Genomic DNA, 18,451 nt, shown 5'->3' with positions numbered 1-18,451 from the left:
TAACATAGAGGTTTCATTTCCACAAAGAAAACATGTCATTTTTTGATGCTGGCAATCAGCAACTGTCCTTTGGGCTGCCTTCCTCTTCCCTCATGCTTTAATATATTATTTTTAAAATTGCGATTGCCGCCTTATCATCATTCAAGCCCTGATCCTGAACTGCTGAAATCAATGGGAGTTTTGCCACTGGAGTAGGAGCAGGAACTCACTGTGCAGTGCTCAGCCTGTGACAGAATTAGATGGGGAACCTGTGAAAATCGTATACACATGCATAATTTAAAAGCCTGTATGATAACATTTTTGTTAGCATGGATTTATTTGTATAAACGCACACTCTGGTCTCATTGAAGTCAAGAACAGGATTTGGACCAAAAGCTCTGTTTTACATTGTGTCATGTTTGTTCGTCTCAGCATGTTGCTGTTCCCATCAAAATCCAGTACTTGAAGTAACTTGTGTATTTACACAATGGAGTAGTGAAGGAGGCAATAAATTACTGTCTTTACCAACCGATCAGTTTGTTCAGCTCATTGCCACCTGAATTAACTAATTACACTTCTTTGAAAAAGGTCCATAAAATTAAAGCATAATTTCTCATGCCATTGATCGATATACAGGCAGTCCACGGGTTACGTACAAGATAGGGACTGTAGGTTTGTTCTTAAGTTGAATCTGTATGTAAGTCGGAACTGGCATCCAGATTCAGCCGCTGCTGAAACTGATCAGTTTCAACAGCGGCTGAATCTGGACGCCAGTTCTGACTTACATACAGATTCAACTTAAGAACCCCAGGCATCCCCAAGTCAGCTGCTGCTGAAACTGATTAGCGGCTGATTCAAGGAAGCCCGGGGCAGGGGCTTCCTGTAGTCAGCCACTGGTCAGTTTCAGCAGCGGCTGACTTGGGGACGCCTGGGGCAGAGCAGCTGGGGTGCTGCTGGGTTGGTCCAGTAGCGCCGCCGCTCCTCGGCGCTACTGGACCAACCCAGCAGCACCCAAGCTGCTCTGCCCCAGGCGTCCTGATTCAGCCGCTGCTGAATCTGACCAGCAGTGGCTGAATCAGGATGCCTGGGGCAGAACAGCTGGGGTGCTGCCCGGTTGGTCCAGTAGCGCCCAGAGCGGCGCTACGGGACCAACTGGCAGCGCCCCAGCTGCTGTACCACAGGTGTCCGGAGCAAAGCCATGGAGCACGGGGGCAGCGGGACAGCCCAGACGCGCCGTGGCTGTCTTGCTGCCCTCGGGCTCCGTGGCTTTGCTCTGCTTTGTTCCCCGTCCCCCTGGTCTGCAGACCAGGGGGACGGGGAGCAAAGCCGCGGAACACGCGGGCAGCAGACAGCCCAGACGCGTCTGGGCTGTCCGCTGCCCGCGTCCTCCGCGGCTTTGCTCTGCTTTGCCCCCCGTCCCCCTGGTCTGCAGACCAGGGGGATGGGGGGGGGGGCAAAGCAGAGCCAAGCCACGGAGGACGCGGCCAGCTGACAGCCCTGTCCGCTGCCCACGTGTTCCGCCGCTTTGCTTCCTCTCCCTGGTCTGCTGGAGAGCAGGGAGAGGAACGCCCCGTTCGTAACTGCGGATCCGACGTAAGTCGGATCCGCGTAACTCGGGGACTGCCTGTATGTATGTAATCTGTTTTAGTTACATTATATATGATATGATATGATATTGTGTGAAGCATGTTTACAAAGATATAATTCACAGTATTAAGTACAATCCTTATATAAACAATGGGAATGATCTTATATTTTTCACAGAAAACACTCTGGAAACCCAAACATAATTACCGGTAAAAACAAGAATAAAAGGAAAAGGTATTTTTTAAAGAAAATTACTTCTTTTATTGATGCGGCTAAACAACTTTTATGGCCATTTCATTTCATTTTTATGGTAATGGTGGACTTACCTTTACCAATGCCAGCTTAGCCTGCCCTCAAAACAAAAAAAAAAAAAACTGATACTCATTGCTTCTGTTCACCCAAGCCACCCACATACTACCTATGATTCTAGATCACCTTTCAAAAGAATATAGGCCCAGATTCTTCCACTCATACCCATGTTGTTTAAATAGGAAAACTCAGTGAGTCAGATACTATTGGACACAAGTAAGGGTGGCAGAGTCAGGTTGGTAAGCTTTTAATGAGTCCATATTGATATCAAGTAGTAATTTATGCCCTCAACATTATGTATGTTACATGTTAAACATGTATAGAACTTGAAAGCCATGTCACTTACTGGAAAAATTTAAAAAACAACAAATAGTCTTGCAGCACCTAAGAGGGAAATAAGTTATTTTGAAATAAAACTAAAATAAGATACACAATTTGAGTAGCTCAAATTGTGTATCTTATTTCAACCTATGATGCAGCGTAGACGCACCCTTAGAAAGCAAACAAAGCTAAAAAAGTGAATTTGTGCCAGGAGTTGCTGAGACACTGTGGCTCCTGTTCCTGTAATTCCTATCTTAAGTACTATATAGAAAAAAAAATTCACTGTCTCAAATACCACTGTGTGGCAAGTGTGGATGTTGACTTTTTAATGGCAACCACTGCATGTCTGGCTTTCCTAGATAACCAATACTAGGTCAAGGTCACTTTTGACTATCCTCCTGCCACAATCCTTTTTTAAATGTACTTTTTATTTAATTACATTTAAAAGCCTTATTTTGAGAATTTAAACAGTACTTATTGGTGCCTGGACTCATGTTGGTATCGGAACAAGAGTGCAATTCACCTTGTGTTGAAAGGTAGTGTAACAAGAATATAACAAGAACAAAGTGTTTTGAGAGGACTTGCTAGTCAATATAATGCAGAACTTCATGTTTACCTTTTGTGCCATGAGTCAGAGCTAATTACTTCACAGCCATGCACCTCAGACTAGGTGTGTCATTGGGAGGTATGGAAAGCTCCATTTGCTTTAGATTACCTCCATGCCTCACAGCATCAGGTGAGCAGTAATCAGCACTGTACCATTTTCTGTCAGTTAGGCCTCACAGACTGCAATTGATTTGGTGGCCAGTATGTTTCAGAATTGCCGCTTTGAAGGCACCAGTGACTGATTAGATAAGGTAGTTGTGTGCGTGCAGAACTGTACACAGCCCAAATAATGAAACATGTTAAATTTGCTCTCGCTAGTTGTCAGGGAAGTTTAAAACTAATTGAGGATTTATTTGTGGATGTGTAAACTGGGCTGTTCAGCATGAAAAATTAATAGCTCTTTATCTCAGGGGAATGGGACAAACCTATATCTAACAGAGGTTCCATTCCAGGTAGGAAGCCTACAAAATATCAGGGACCAATTGCAGACCTGGCATACAAGACCATAGCTCCACTCTGTTCCGAGGCATTGCCCCACCAACACCTGGCCTGAATTTGGCCCAGTTTCTTTAGCAGTAGCCATCCACTTTCAACACACTTGCATTATCATAGAGCAAACAGGATCTCCCTAGTGTCCTTGTACTCCAGTCTCCATCTTAGCATATTACTCATGATTAAGGTTAGGATTTTATCCTGGTTATTTTTAGTAAAAGTCACAAACAGGTCTTACTAAAAATAACTGCTGTGAAAGAGGAATGACAGCTGAAGCCCGTGGTTTGGGCAGCCATCATGGATTAAATGGGACTATCTACTGAGAAGTACCTCCAAAATTTCAGATCAGTGAAGTGGACCAGGAGGTTTATAGCCCAGACCTTTGCCCAAAAGCTGATGGACTGGGCCATCTGCTGGTTGAGACCAGATAGCCAAATAGTGGAGGAAGTAATGGATGCTCTGATATTAGGGCCTCCCTGAGACCATACAATTGTGGGTCATGAAACCTCACCTGGGCATGATGGATGCTGCCATGAAACTAACAGATCAGTATTCAGAGGCAGACTTTCCCCAAAAGGATGGTCAACCATATAAGGGTCCAGAGCAGGGAGGATGACTGAAGAACCCAACGCAGGAACAGGCATAGACAGGTAGAAGGAAATTCCAAGGAGTTCCAGCTGAGGCTTTGCATTTATTTGCTACCAATGTGGGCAGCCTGGACACAAGAAATGGGGTTGCCCATACATGGATTGTAGCTTTGCCGAGTTTTGTGGCTGAGCCAGAGCTGAAGGGAAGAAAAAGGGCAAAAATTAACCTCCATTTTAGTGATGGTAGGGAGGAAACCTCAGAGAGGCTTATGGATACAGCCACTGCTTGCTCTCTGGTCCAGAGGGAGCTCGTAAAGCCTCACTGGATGATTCCAGGAGCAACTATGGACATAACGGTGTGTCCCTAGGGATAAGTGGCATGGGTGTACAGCCTTTGGCCTGCAGTGCTATACACTGTTCTTATGGAGGGAATACTGTACAAGCTGGGATAGGTGCACAGTAAGCTTTGAAGGAGCTGCCTGCTGCTTTATCCACAGAAGCATATTTGCATGTGAAAAACGGGGGAACTGAGGAGCAGGTGCATAGTACCACTGAAACTTCATAATCAAAACTCAAAAGAAAGGCCTCCAAGATTAATATAGGGGTTATTTTTATTTTGCCTTCTGGTTTCTAAGCCTTTGGGATGCACTTGAGTTACGTTTTCAGGCTTTTTTCTGTACTCATGAGACCTAGAAACATTGAATAGAAACAAAAACTGAGATTATCAGATCATAGTGTTCTAACCCAGAAGGGACCACCAGATCATGTAGCCTGACCTGCTGTACAACACAGACGACCACCACTACCATTACCCACACATTAAACCCAGCAACCAAAATTAGACCCAGGTATTGCAGCCAAACCCAAATATTACATATAACCATGTCTCCTGTGGCTGGGGCTTTCAGAAAAGCAGAACAGATTAAGAGAACATAAGAATGACCATACGAGGCCAGACTGAAGGGCCATCTAGCCCTATATCCTGTCTTCCAAAAGTGACCAATGCCAAGTGCCTCTGAGGAAAGGAACAGAGTGAATAATCATCAAGTAATCCATCCCTTGTCACTTGATAAAACAGAGAGAGAGAAATATTGCTTCTGGGGTTATGAAGCTTTCTGCCTCTTTGACTAGTCTATCGTCAAGGGCGGAAGGAATAGATTGCTAGTGAATAAACTGTTGCAGTATACCCCAGGGTCTCATGCTGCCAAAGCAGTCTAGAAAGTTACTCTATCACCTGAAATCCAGGATAGAGAGGTACTCCAGCAATTCACCAGGTATGCAGAGTTACAACACAACTCAGGTTTGGTACAGCTACCCCTCCCTCATGAAGGGAGATGTCCTGGGACAAACCTGGGAGGTGCTGCAGCACCACACACCAGTTCCTGACACCATTCATTATTAAAATTTGTTGCCTGTTGTGTGAGTTTGACAGGGAGGAGGAGCAAGCAGTGACCCTGTTTGGGAGTAGCTGGGTACAGGAGTAGAGCACTAAGCCAGGGAGGTGCTGATGAGTCACCAGGAAAGTTGCTGGCAGTGAGTAGTTGTTGGACTATGAAGAGGATGTTGGGTGGCAGTGGAGTGAGGGACTGGGGGCAAGTGGGGAATGTTGGGGGCTATGGCCAGTAGGCCAAAGGTGTTGGACAGCGAGCAGGATGTACACCAGGCAACCGGGATGCATGAGTGCTGTCAGACTAAGTAGAGACTACTAGACAACCTCGACCAACTTGGTCTGATCATCCAGCTAAATTGGATTTATTGAGCATATCAGGGAATCTTGCCCTTATGTTAAGTTTGCAGAGAATATTGATGTTGTAAAACTGGTATTTTACATGACCCATCCATGGGCTTTTTACTAACTGTATTGTGCTTTTGATATGCCTTGCTACTTAAAGTCTGTTACATAAATACTGAAACAAAAGACAGGACTATGTAGCACTTTAAAAACTAACAAGATGGTTTATTAGATGATGAGCTTTCGTGGGCCAGACCCACTTCCTCAGATCAAATAGTGGAAGAAAATTGTCACAACCGTATATATCAAAGGATACAATTTTAAAAAATGAACACATATGAAAAGTGCTATATAGTTTTTAAAGTGCTACATAGTCCTGTTTTTTGTTTCAGCTACACCAGACTAACACAGCTACATTTCTATCACATAAATACTGAGTTACAGATAGCTTATGTTGATATTTTATATATCTATATCTTCATCTATATTATTAGAAGATTCACCTTGTGTTGCTCTGGTCCTTTGGAGGCCTGAGGATATAGAGGTGCAGGAGTCAGGGCAGGGGTTGAGGGCTCAGGGCAAGGAGCTCAGACCAGGGGGCTGAGGGGTTGGGGGGCTCACTGGGTCTGGTCTGTTGGTGGCAGTGAGGGTGATACTGCTCTAAATACAGCTCCTCCCGGGACAGGTGGGGCTGGCCAGACCCCTGGTGGATCCTCATGGAGTGTGTGTGCTGGGGCTGGGCTGGTGGCCCCCCCAAGTGGCTCCTTGCAGGGGGGTGGGGACAGGGCTGTGCTGGCCAGCAGCACCCAAGCAGCTCCTCAGGGGGAGGAGAGCAGGACTGAGCAGACTGACTAGCCCCCCTGCCAGCTCATTTTGGGGGGGAAGCAAGGCTGGGCTGCCCAGTGCCCCCACAGTGGCTCCTTGCAGGAGGGGAATGGGATTGGAACTGGGTTGCCTGTTGGCTCCTTGTAGGGGTGGGGCTGGACTGCCCAGCTCCCCTCAGTGGCTTCTCATAGGGGTTGGAGCCAGGCCTACTGGCTGGTGGGATTTCTGAGCCCCTCCCCCCCATCCGGTGCTATAGCAGAGAGCTGGGCGGGGGGGGGGGGGCACTTATGTGGGTCAGTGGCTGGCCACTCTCTTCCTGGTGCAGCAATCTCCCTGTGGTCACTCTGCAATATAACTGTCCCCTGTGCTCCCTGCGGTCATGGTGGAGCATAACTGTCCCTCCTATCAGACCCCTCCCTTTCCATGTTACAGAAAACAATCGAATTCCAAGCACATCCCATTGTCCTGGCAAAACCAAGCCTTGACTTGCTTTAAGTTAGGATACCAAATTTGGTGGTCCTGACTCTAATCATTTTGGAGGAGTCCTCTCAGATAGATGCACAAAATCTCTAAAATATATAAACAGAGACACTAGTGTGTGAAGTCTCATAACGGATGGTTCGCAGACTTTCCATTAGATAAAGTTTATTGGTAAAAATTAGTGACAGAATAATTAATCACCAATATCACTTCCGCAGAGTTCCATGCATTCTCAAATTTAGCACTACATCCCTGACTATATCAGTGACATTACACATACAAACAAATGAGCTAGCCAAAGCAAGTGTCAGAAAGTTTTCTTAAAGTGTGAAAAAATCTGGCTGCACAGTAATCAAACCACTTCCATCCATGAAAATGTGAAGACTTTCAAAAAGACAACAAAATTCCCCCCTTTTAGAGTAAGCATGACACTTTTCAGCCCCAAAGGATAAAGGAGGGTAAAAAACGGAGACAAATATAAGCGCACCTCCAGAAGTGCTTGCAATGCAACTGCTTCCTCCCATTACCTGAAGGGAGAGGAGCACAGCACACGGAGGAAAAGGGCTGGTGGGAAGGAGAATTTTTCTCCAAATCCCAGTAGCCCTAAAACCAAACAAAGCCAAGTCTGGGTAAGTTCCCCAGGCACGTGTGTTGCTTGTCACTGGAGGCTCGTTCCTTTGCTTTGCTTCTTTCCCTTACGCTGGCGCAAAGAACGCGCGTCCCTGGCTGCTCCCTGGCATGCCCCGCGGTGTTTGCCCAGGCTCTCCAGGGGGAAGATGGGCGCCAGGCTGACAAGGCGCCGGGAGCGCCGCCCTTCGGGAGGGCGCTTTGCATTCGCGTGTGGACGCGGGGAGCCGGGCTCGGGGCTGTCTACACAGGGGAAGGCGCGGCTCGGGGGAGGCGGGGCCCGCTCGGCCATATTGCAGCAGTGGGAGCGGCGGGGCGGGGTCAGAGGCGCGCACAGGGAGCCCAACCCACCCTCCGGCCGCTGCCAGTCCAGTCCGGTCCCGGGTGTTGCCCAGTCGCCGCAGGGAGACAGCCGGGTAAGGGGTCTCCCAGCCGGAGCCGGGGGAGCACGGGGTGGCGCAGGCAACAGGTGTTGCGGGGCTTAGCGCGCGTCTGCTGCCGCCGCTCGGTCTCCCCGCCTGCCTGGGGCTCCCGGGGCCAGGTGCTGCCTGCAGAGCGGGAGCAGGCGAGCGAGCCCTGCCGGGTCGTGGTGTCTGCGGACCGTAGGCTAGAGCCCGCCTGAGGCTTGGCCGGGCTCCCTCCCGGTCCTTGTTTTAACTTTCAGGGCAAAGGGAGGCAGCTGCTGGGCCCCTCGGGCGGGATTCTTCTGCCTGCCCTCCCCGGGAGTCGGGGCAAGCTGCTTTGTGAGGGAGGGTCTCGGTGCTTCTCTCCGACCTGCTGGCAGGCAGGCGTCGGGGGAGCGGTCCCTGTGTTGCAAACCAAGGGCTGACAATGGTTCCAGTTTCCGCCCCCTCCTCCTTTCCCAGGTTATTAATCTTATACCGCTTAGGAAAGGTGTTGAAATTGTACTTAGGCTTATGGGTGTGTCTGGCCCAATGACCTTCTCTGGTTGCAGATGGATTTTTTTTTTCCCCCACTGGGCGAGGTCACTTATGTGGTTTTTTTTTTTTAAATAAAATAAAACCAGTGGAGTTCCCTAGTAATTGTGGGTCACGTATGAATCATCTTTGCTGCTCTCCCTCGTTATTTAAGAAACCGAACTGAGATTTTAAGCTTCTTTTACTTTACCTCCTCCTCAGTAAAAGAGAACTTTTTCTACTCACCTGTTACCAGATTTACGAAAAAGAAAAAAGATCTTCAAGCCACTGCATGACCATTTGTTTTTGGAATAACAGAACCGCTTTAAGATCTGAAAATGCCTAAACCGGTGAGTGATACGTTTTATGTCTTGTATCTTGTGGTGTTTAGTATACATTTTTATGTTTTTATATTAGTAACTTACTTTTTTTAGGTGACTATTTCCTTCTAATAATTTTCACAAACCAATCACTCTATAGTATATCTGGTCTCAGTTCTCATCATCAAAGGAAATCTGAGCAGCCCCTTCAAAAGATAAGCCTCGGAGCTTAAATGCGTAACAGTTAGACACTAAAAAAAATGGATGGAATAATTGAGACACTGGTTTATAACCATCTATAGTGCCACTTTCCTCTCAGCTATCTCCCTCTGTCTATTTTTTCCCATGACTAGAGGGGTGCTAATGGTCTCTTTCATCTTGAATGGTCCTGTGAAATAGCTATTAATTATTTTTGCTAAACTGTCTGTTCCACCTTGTAATTAACTGCAACACCCTGAGTGTATTTCCTAGATCCAAAGAAGAGCTCTGTTTAAGCGGAGAAGCTTGAATATCTTACCAACAGAAGTTGATTCAAGAAAATATATTCAAGAAAATATATTACCTCACCTACCTTGTTTTTTTTCCTTCTATGTTTAGAAGGATTATATAAATTAATACATCGTAATTTGAGTCCTCAATGCCAGTTCCAAATTGTTAGTGGAGCAAAGCAGCATGATGAACCCATATATCCATCCAACTTAAAAATCAAATGTTGGGTGGGGGCAGGTGGAAGTGAGGATGTACTTAAATGACACACACAATGTTATAATTCTAACAATCAGGAATAGAAGTTTGATCCTCCAATTAATTTAAATGTTAAATTATTTGTTTAAGCATCTTTAATTTTAAATTTTATACTAGTATTTATATACCTTAATTCAACTATGCAAAACTCTACTACCCATGAGTAAGTAACTGTTTTCAGTGGGCAAAAATATAATTCATTTTGTTTGTTTATGGTTAATATGGATGAGCAGAAGTTGCACCTTAGCTGGTAAATTTTTTGTATTTTTTCAGCATTGCTTTAAAGCTGTATATATACATGCATTCCTTCATAAAAGAGCTAATATATAGCCTGTGGACTGATAAGTTTCTGAGGCTATGTCTGTTTTTTAGTGACTTACATGTTTTGGCTTTTTTTTTTTTTTAAAAAAAAGATTCATTTGCTATTAAAAATAATCATTCTAAAAGAGAAAAATTATACTTTGTAAAGCATAGAAATAATTATTTCTAAATGCTGTCAGTATGAAGCCATCAGAACCAAAGAATTTTCTGGTTCCACCACAATTTTTATCTGAAAATGGGTTTAGTAATGGACTTAGACTGGGGATGGGAGGCTTGATAAAAATGATACTGTGCTCTTTGGAATGATATTGAAACTAATATGGGAAATTAAAATTCACTGAAAATTCATTTCTAGGACAAGCATGCCAAGGTTCTCCAAAGGTGCTGGGTGTTAAAACTCATCGGAACTGCAGGTGCTCAGCATCTCTGAAAATCAGTGCTTGGTTGTGTCAGGATAACTGTAAAATGCTCTTTCTAGGCTAAAAATCAGAAGTTTTTAAAAATCAAACACATTTTATGTTATGTTTTAAAACCTTTATATGTTGGTAGAAAAATACTAACCCTTAAGTAACTGAAGAGAGAGGTATTTTATGTTCCCAAATGCAACTTCTAAGGTTAGCAGTTAACAAAGTTGCAACTACAGTATCTTGTTTTATCATATGGGGTAGGCACAGCATGTGTGTCTCTAACAGAGTCTTTTATCTCTGTTTCTGTCAAGTCAAAGTCAACATTAATATAAGTGTTCTTCTCTAACAGCTCACAGAAAATGCTATATAGGATTTTATTAAGAGGCCTGATTTTTAGGTAGAAAACTTTTTTTTTTCTGGGCAGTTGTGATTTTTTTTTTTTAAATGCTGTTTCCAACATTGCTACAAATATCATGGAAAACCTGTTGCTATTTGGGCATGTACCAAATAAAAAAATTAATTCATTCAGGAGACTAAAGGCCTAATCAAAAGCTCATTGAGTTCAGCGGGCTTTGGATCAGGCTCTTGCTGTGTGCTGTGGTTTGCCGCCGGGGAAACCTTAAAGTTGCTAACCATAAAGGACAAAGTTAGTGCATTACTGCAACTGCATATCTTCCATAAAGGCCTGTCATCAGTTTATTTTAAAATGCAGTGCAGCTGTAGTAAGTCAGAGCTCTGTGGCTTTGGGGTTTTTTGAGTTATAGCTCTGATTTGGAAAAAGGATAAACAGATTTATCTTCCAGTGACTAGTAATTGACGTTCCACCCATCATGAAAAGTTTGTTTAATTATGTTGTCAGCGACAACTGTAGTACAGTCCATGGTTAATATGCATATGGACTGCAGAATGTTTTAAAAAAATAGTGAGCTATGATTCAACGCTCAGTAAAAATAGTACAATTCCTCTTCTTTAAGAATGCTACCTCATCAATAGAAAGACAATGTCCTTATGAAGGTCTTTTATAAACTCTGCCCCCTAGAATACCCTTTTAGGAGAATCTCAAAATAGATTTAATTAAGAACAATTTACCCAGTTTGCCATCTGTTTTAATAGGAGTGCTCATGTGCACGCAAATACCATATCTATTGAGAGCTTTATTAAGTGGATCAGTTTTGTCTTCCTCCTTCCTCTGTACTGTTTTTTCCAGTATGTGTCTTGGTAATGATATTTTTACAGTTGTTATGGAAATATCAGTGTCAGTGGAAAGTGTAAAAGACTGCAAAAGCTGTAGAAATTACCTACGTGGAGTACCACTATGGCATTGGAAAACAAACTTTATGAAATCAACCAGTTGGAATAATCTGAACTCATGAGCTCTGATTAATTTATGCTGAAAGGTACTGTAGGCTGAAGAAAAGTTCTTTCATCTAATCAACAAAAGCTGCTTACAACCATGTTCTTAATTCTACCTGAACTGAGCTTGTCAACAAACACTGGAGCAGTACGTGGCAGAAGTTGATGATGTTCTCCTGCTGCTGCTGGCTACTAATGAATAGTGAAGAGCCAAAATGTTGACAGGTATATGTGTGAGACACCAGCTGCAGAAAAGGCAGCCAGCACCGGTCTTTGTGATGGTTTCTGAAGCATGTGACCTATTGGCTAGGGTTTACAGGCATGACACTGTGGCAGCACCTACTGATATAGCATAAGCCCAGTCTTTATAATCAGCACTTAATCTGCTGTTCAGTAGACCTCATATGTTTACTGGAAAAGGATGGAAGAAGAATCGTACCGGGATTACCTTATTTGAATACGTTGCTCAATCTGCCAGTTTAAAATTAGGGTTGATTAGTTTTGATTCTTCCCAGTCCTGCCCTCTAGTTCTTTACTATCATTAAATAGGATCTCTAGCAGTTTATAGGGCATTGTGGGATAGAAATTAAAGCTGTCACTTCAGAGTTGGAATTTCATTGTGAGAGATCAGTAAAGGATAATGCCCTGTAGCCAGAAGATTTAGTGGCTCCTGAAGGAGTTAACATACTAAGGTAGCATCTGTTATTTTTTGTTTAAAGTAGGTAGGGTGTTGACTCCTTCCAGTGATGTCATAAGTCATATTTGTTTATACCATGTTATCTATTCATATTTCTTACAAACATTGATAGGAAGTTTTGAGGTGACAGACTGCTTATTGTCCATAATAGTCACTTTTTAAACTGTTTAATTTACTGAATTAGAACTTCTTAACATTTATAAAGAAGTCCTTAAAACACAACTGACAAAACAAACTTGCATAGCTTAGAGATCATGACTTTTTTGGTTTCACCTGTCATTTTACACAAAAGGATTAAAGACTTAAAATCAGGGTGCTGGCAATACTACTGCTCTAATGGCTTGTATTTTTAAAAGCACATTTTTCTCTTCTTACCACTAAATTAACTCAATCCTATCCCACCACCTTTGCTGACATTTGAGAGAATTTCTACTGAATCTTGTGATGCACATTTTATCTTACAGAAATTGCTATGAGATGAATTAAAAACTTAATACTATATGGTAGCTCCAAAATAATACCAACTTAAACTAAATTGCAGGTATTTCCATCAGCATCTAATAAGTACTAAGTATAGCTCTATTGAATATAGAAGGACTCTTATATACACTATTAATGCACAACTTGTGGTCCCCAATTCAGGTGTGTTTGGAGGCTGGGACAGAAGATGAATGGAATATTAGCAATTATCAATCAATTGTTAGTAAACCAAATACAAGTTCTTCTAGACATATACATACTAAATTATTTGAGTAAATAGAAGTAGATACCCTCCTACTCTGAGGGACTTAGACTGTCCCTGAGATTTGTTTAGGTTATCTTAAAAAGAAACCAAAATAATAGAAGAAAGTCTAAGCTTCATATTCTGCAGCAGTTGCTAGAGAAAGGTTAGCAGAAGTGTGGTTTGGTGAAACTCTTTTCAATAAATACAGGGAGTGGAGCCAAAAATGCAAGGGGCAGCATAGAAAAAAGCATGAAAAAGGTGGCAATAGGACAGGAACATACTTGTTGGCAGGAAGCGATTTGTGCTCAGCCTTGAATGTGAGAAGCTTGAACTGGAAAGTGAAAGGAAGCCAGTAAAGGGCATCTTGAGATTGATAGGGATGCAATGGCAAAAGAGGAAGGTATTTTGAGTTTTTCTAATACGGTAACTTTTTTGTGTAGATGCAGAATGGTTCTCTCAGGATCTAAAACCAAAGCTCCATATGAACATCAGTCGTTTTCCTTTGCTGTATTGAGGTGTCGTGGTTTTTGTAGCAGCGGCTCTTAATTTTTTCCCCAGCATATATGTGGCATTTTTTACTAAATTCTTTTTCTGATCAGAGCTGTGCAAGTCCTGTGTAGTGAATGACTGACTTAACAAACCTAGTCTTGCCTTCTGCTGATGTAAACTTTCTCGGGCTTTGTCTGCTTCTCTACTTTTAGAGTGCAGCCACAGCAGCATTTTAATGCAGCAGTGCAGTTGTAGCATCAGCACGGGGAGAGAGTTCTGCTAGTGCGCTAATTAAACCACCTCCATGAGGGAAGTAGCTGACAGTGGTGTTGTAACTAGCTGTGCTGGGGAATCGTGGGGGGAGGAGGTTCTATACCCCTTAGTGAGAAGGTCACTGCCACTTCAATGTGTTGTAAAGACAAGCCCTCAGACTTATTTGAAATTGGTTCCTATTTTATGTGGGGCCAGTATCTGTGAAGGCTTCCACCCCCACCGCCAAGCTGTGTGTGTCCGTGACTAGTCAGATAAGTCTCAACATATGTTTTCCCATTTAGTTGAATGCATACAAATTCTGTGACTATTCAGATTTAATATTCAGCTTCTACAAGCACAGATGTATGTGTGTCATTGTCAGATTGATGACTCCCTGGAAGGGGTGAGTATCACATTAGGGATGTGAACGAGTAACTGGTTAAAGTACTCACGCTTTATATAAGCAGTATATTGGTACCTGTCCAGTACTCTGTGTGTGTGTGTGTGTGTGTGTGTGTGTGTGTGTACGTGTACGCACATGTTTTAAGTAATGGTAATAAAGTTCTGTGTACATCAGATTCCCATTGGAGAACACACACACTTCCAGGGAGGCTTTGCTGCAGGCTCTGGGGCCAGCAGCTGCTGCCAGGTCTGCTCCTGGGGAGCAAGCATGTAACCTGCGGCGGGGGAAGGGACCAAGCTGGGCTTGCCATAGATAGGAGCTGCTCTGACGGGCCCTACAGATCTGGAGAAACCCCCTGTCTGGGGAGGGAGGGGAGCTGCTCTAGCCCCTACCAGTTAACTGGAACCAGTTAGCTCACCTGTTAAGAGTGAGGTTCACTTGTTAACTATTTACCTTAGGGGTGGGCAGCCTAAGGCCCGGGAGCCGGGTGTGGCCCCGGGCTTGCTGGAAGGGAACCTTGGAGGCTGGATCAGGCATCGGGGAACTTGCTCAGGGGCTTTGCCCTCCTCCCCTCCCCCCCCTCCCCCGGCTGTCTCCCTTCAGGGCTGGAGCACACAATCTACTCACCTGGGTCCCCTGAGGCTCTGGTGTGCAAGGGGAATGTGGGGAGGGTCTTCCTCATTCTGAGTTGGGGGCCATGTTGGTGAGGATTTAGTTGGGTTTTTTAAAAAATTTTTATTGCTTCTCACTTGTGTGTGGCCCCCGACTGACTTTTCAGTGGGTCGGCAGTGCCCAGCCCAAAAAAGGTTCCCCTCCCCTGACTTACCTCCCTAGTAACTAGCACTCTTTAGTGCATCTGTGCTGGGATTTCAGTCTACTTCACATGATATTGGGGGTCTCACTGTAGACCTAAATGAGATGAGCATTATTCCATTTTACGGGAAAAACTTAAACAAACCAACAGTAGTCTTGCAGCATCTTAAAGATTAACAAAACATGTAGCTGGTATCATGAGCTTTCATGGGCACAACCCACTTTGTAATCTTGTTCCCAGTTGTGTGGTGGACTTGCTTACCTGACAACATTAACTGCTGAATGCTGTACCCAGCCCACTGAATTCTGGGATTGAGCTGGGAACAAAACTTGAGCTACTGAGTGGAAAACATGAGTATTACTGCTTTGGGTTTGTATTAAGCGCCTGAACTTGCATGTAGCTCTTGGAAGACTCGAGCTGGAAAATACCAAATGGACTTGAAATATTTTATAGGACTTATCCCTGATATGAAGTTTGTTTTATTGGATTGCATAAGGGTAGCAGATTATGCTGTCAAAACTATGGCTAAAAATCCCTGAAATTATTGGGAAGTCTGAAGATTTTGAATGTTTGTTTCTAGTGTTGGCCCAGTGCTAATTACAGCTCTTGCAAACTATGGAGGTAACTTTCAGCTCCATTTTTGGCCTCTAGACCAAGTGGCAATACATTCAACAACTTCTGTAAGCAAAGCCATTCATGTTTTAAAAGCTTTCGTTTAGGATGCGAAAAGCTTATTCTTGCAAATACATTGAACTGGATTAGTAGTATGCAGTTTTTATATACAGTTGTTCTGACACAAATGTCTGTGTAAAGGAGTTTGCATGCAGTGGCCTACAGGTTTCCTTAGTATTTACCCTTTTAATACAAAGAATCTATTGTTTGCTGAAGTCTGAACTATTTTGATCAAGAGGAGTAGTGCTGTGTTGAAGTAATCAGAACTAGTTGTGTGCTGTTACAGCTTTTCTTATGTGTGCAGATATAGCACACTAAGGCTTTGTCTACATTTGCAGTATTAAAGCACTGCCACAGCACTGTTTTAATGTGACAGTGTGATTGTGGCTCCAGTGCTGTACGGAAAACCACCTGCACCAGGCCACACTGGCAAGTTACTGCATTGAAACTTGCTGTGCACAGAGGGGTAGATTTCCCCTCCTCCCCATACCCATGAATGAGAGTTTCAGTTCAGAGTAACTCATTAGTGCAGACAAGCTCGAATGGCAGTGTAGACAAAGCTTGAGGACAACAACTTTTGTTGTTAACAGGTACTTTAAAAACCCTTTCCCTGCCGCAAGTGGCAGCCTACACAGTGTCAGCAGGAGTGCTCTCTGGGAGGGAGAGACACAGTGGGAACCTCGCTTATAGTGGGCAGTGTGCATGTGAGTCTTCTGATGCAGGATCAATTGAACTTACCACATAGATTACATGCACACACAGATATTGTGAGGATATCTAACACTTTGCAGCCAAGAGATTCCAAAACACTTGACTACTTACATAAAGCTACAGCAAAATGCAGCCACCTTAGGGTGGAAGGTAGTGCAGTAGTCGTATAGCTATGTGCTTTGTGGTTGGCTGCATATCAGTGGAAGGACATAGGATATTTTGGCCAAGGGCACCTACGTTTAAGAACTGGGGTGTAGGGTTGCCAGGTGTCCGGTTTTCAACCGGACAGTCCAGTATTTGAGCTTTCTGTTAGGGGAAATAAATTGAGAAAATATAAATGTCTGGTATTTTCTAAATAAAATGTCATGTAGATTGTGATGTAATGTCAAGTGTGTCCGGTATTTTTGTTGAAACCATTTGGTAACCCTATTGGTATTGTTTAATGTTCACACAGAGCAGAGTTTCCCAACCTACGGGTCGGGACCCAAATATGGGTCACCATTACATTTCAAAAGAGTTACCAAGTGTCTCCCTAGGTGGCTCTTAAGGAGCCAGTCATGCATTTTTTTGAATTGCCCTGGGTCACCAAGTCTTCCTGAATTGTCAAAATGGGTCCCCATCTGGAAATGGTTGGGAACCGTTGATAGAGACTTGAGATGGCTCTGTTTTGACCTTGTCACAGACACCCTCCCATTAAACTGAAATAGTGTTCCATTTATTTTATCTTGGGATAAAAAGGCCTTATTCATATAACTGAATGAAGAACAGGAGTGATGAGTCTGTTCTCTCCTTCCCACTCAGGGATGTGAATGGGTAACAAAGTGCAAAGGGAGGGGCAGGATACTGCTTACTTTGTTAACTAGTTAACCATTATGTTTAACTGGGCTTTGACATCCCTTCCCCTATGCTCTCCTCCCCCCTCCCCCAGTCCCCCCCACCAAAAAGTCCCCTTTTTCACTCGAAAAAACTTTTAAGTTTGACCTGCTCCACTTATTGGGATTTGAGCTTAAATTCTAGACTCTCTATACCCGGGGTCTCAGTTTTTATGCCTCTTGTCAAGACACTTAAAACAGAGGAAAATTAAGTGTAGAACAGTGTCCTGCAGTACCTTGGGCAAATGTATGAAATTAGGTTAAACATTATTGAATTATGTTTAATAGCTTTGTAGTCCATTGTATTGAAAATGCATATGTTCACTGTTGTGAGCTTGTATGGAACTAAATTAGAAGGAAGAAAGATTATTGCACTCTTTGGGAGATCATGTAAATTTCAAAAGATAATACTGAACAGTCTTGCATACACAACTGATCTTTTGTGGTGATGTGGTAAGTGTTATTCTTAGGATGTATTGGGCAGGAAGGGATTGCAATACTCCTACAGCCTAAGCCTCTGAAGGTTTGCTTAAAGCAAACCTTTTGTTTAGTTATCAGTTACAGGAGGACAGTTCAAAGAGCCAATGTAGATTCTTCAGGGACCGACAGACAAAAGGATTTCTGGATAAATAGCCTCATTTTAAACAGGCCCAAGACTTACATTCTGAGCCGGTAAACAAGAGCCTCAGTCCTTAGGGAAGGATTGACACCAACCAGAGCCCTTATAGATGGGGAGTGATCTCTGGTAAGCTTATTGGCACGTGTATAAAGTTCATTTATTGTTTTTAAATATTTTCTCTGTGCTTTTACCTTAAGAATAAAATATGCTTCCTTAAACTGACTGTAACTTAGGGTTGCTAGGTGTCCAGTTTTTGGGCCCTCTGTCCTGTAAAAAAAAAAAATCCAGAAAATACTGGACATGTGCAATGTCCGGTATTTCCTGGTTTTCCGGCTGGGCGCTGGACGGAAGCTTGGTGGGGGTGGGGGAAGTGACTGGGAGGCGGGGTGCGATCGGTGCTGGGAGCCCTGGTTGCATGTGAGGGGGAGGAGAGGCAGCCCAGTCCATGCTCCTGTACACTCATCAAGGGCGTGGTGGAGCCGCAGCTGGACTGACTCGCATGGGATGGGAGCATCCTAAGATCTGCACAGCCTGGGTCAGTCCTGCTCCCCGCCGGCTGATTTGCTCCCCCGCCTCCTCCTAGCTGGCCAG

The 18,451-nt window shown here is 43.8% G+C and overlaps 1 protein-coding gene across 2 annotated transcripts in view; it reads left to right on the top strand.

Moving 5' to 3' along the window:
* Window positions 1-7,804: 7,804 nt before the first annotated feature.
* Window positions 7,805-18,451, top strand: part of EZR (ezrin) — a 55,943-nt gene continuing 45,296 nt past the window's right edge. Inside the window, exons 1-2 of one of the 2 annotated variants that reach the window (XM_075924547.2) lie at window positions 7,805-7,961; window positions 8,719-8,812. In XM_075924547.2, the coding sequence (XP_075780662.1) occupies window positions 8,801-8,812 (12 nt within the window). In that variant the 5' untranslated portion in view covers window positions 7,805-7,961; window positions 8,719-8,800. Of the gene's footprint in view, window positions 7,962-8,684; window positions 8,813-18,451 lie in introns of both variants that reach the window. The other variant, XM_075924546.2, reaches the window with a different exon arrangement.

This window comes from Pelodiscus sinensis, chromosome 3, assembly GCF_052426305.1.
Source record: "Pelodiscus sinensis isolate ZL-2025 chromosome 3, ASM5242630v1, whole genome shotgun sequence".
Classification (NCBI taxonomy): Eukaryota; Metazoa; Chordata; order Testudines; family Trionychidae; genus Pelodiscus; species Pelodiscus sinensis.
This window is presented reverse-complemented; position numbering and strand designations above follow the sequence as displayed.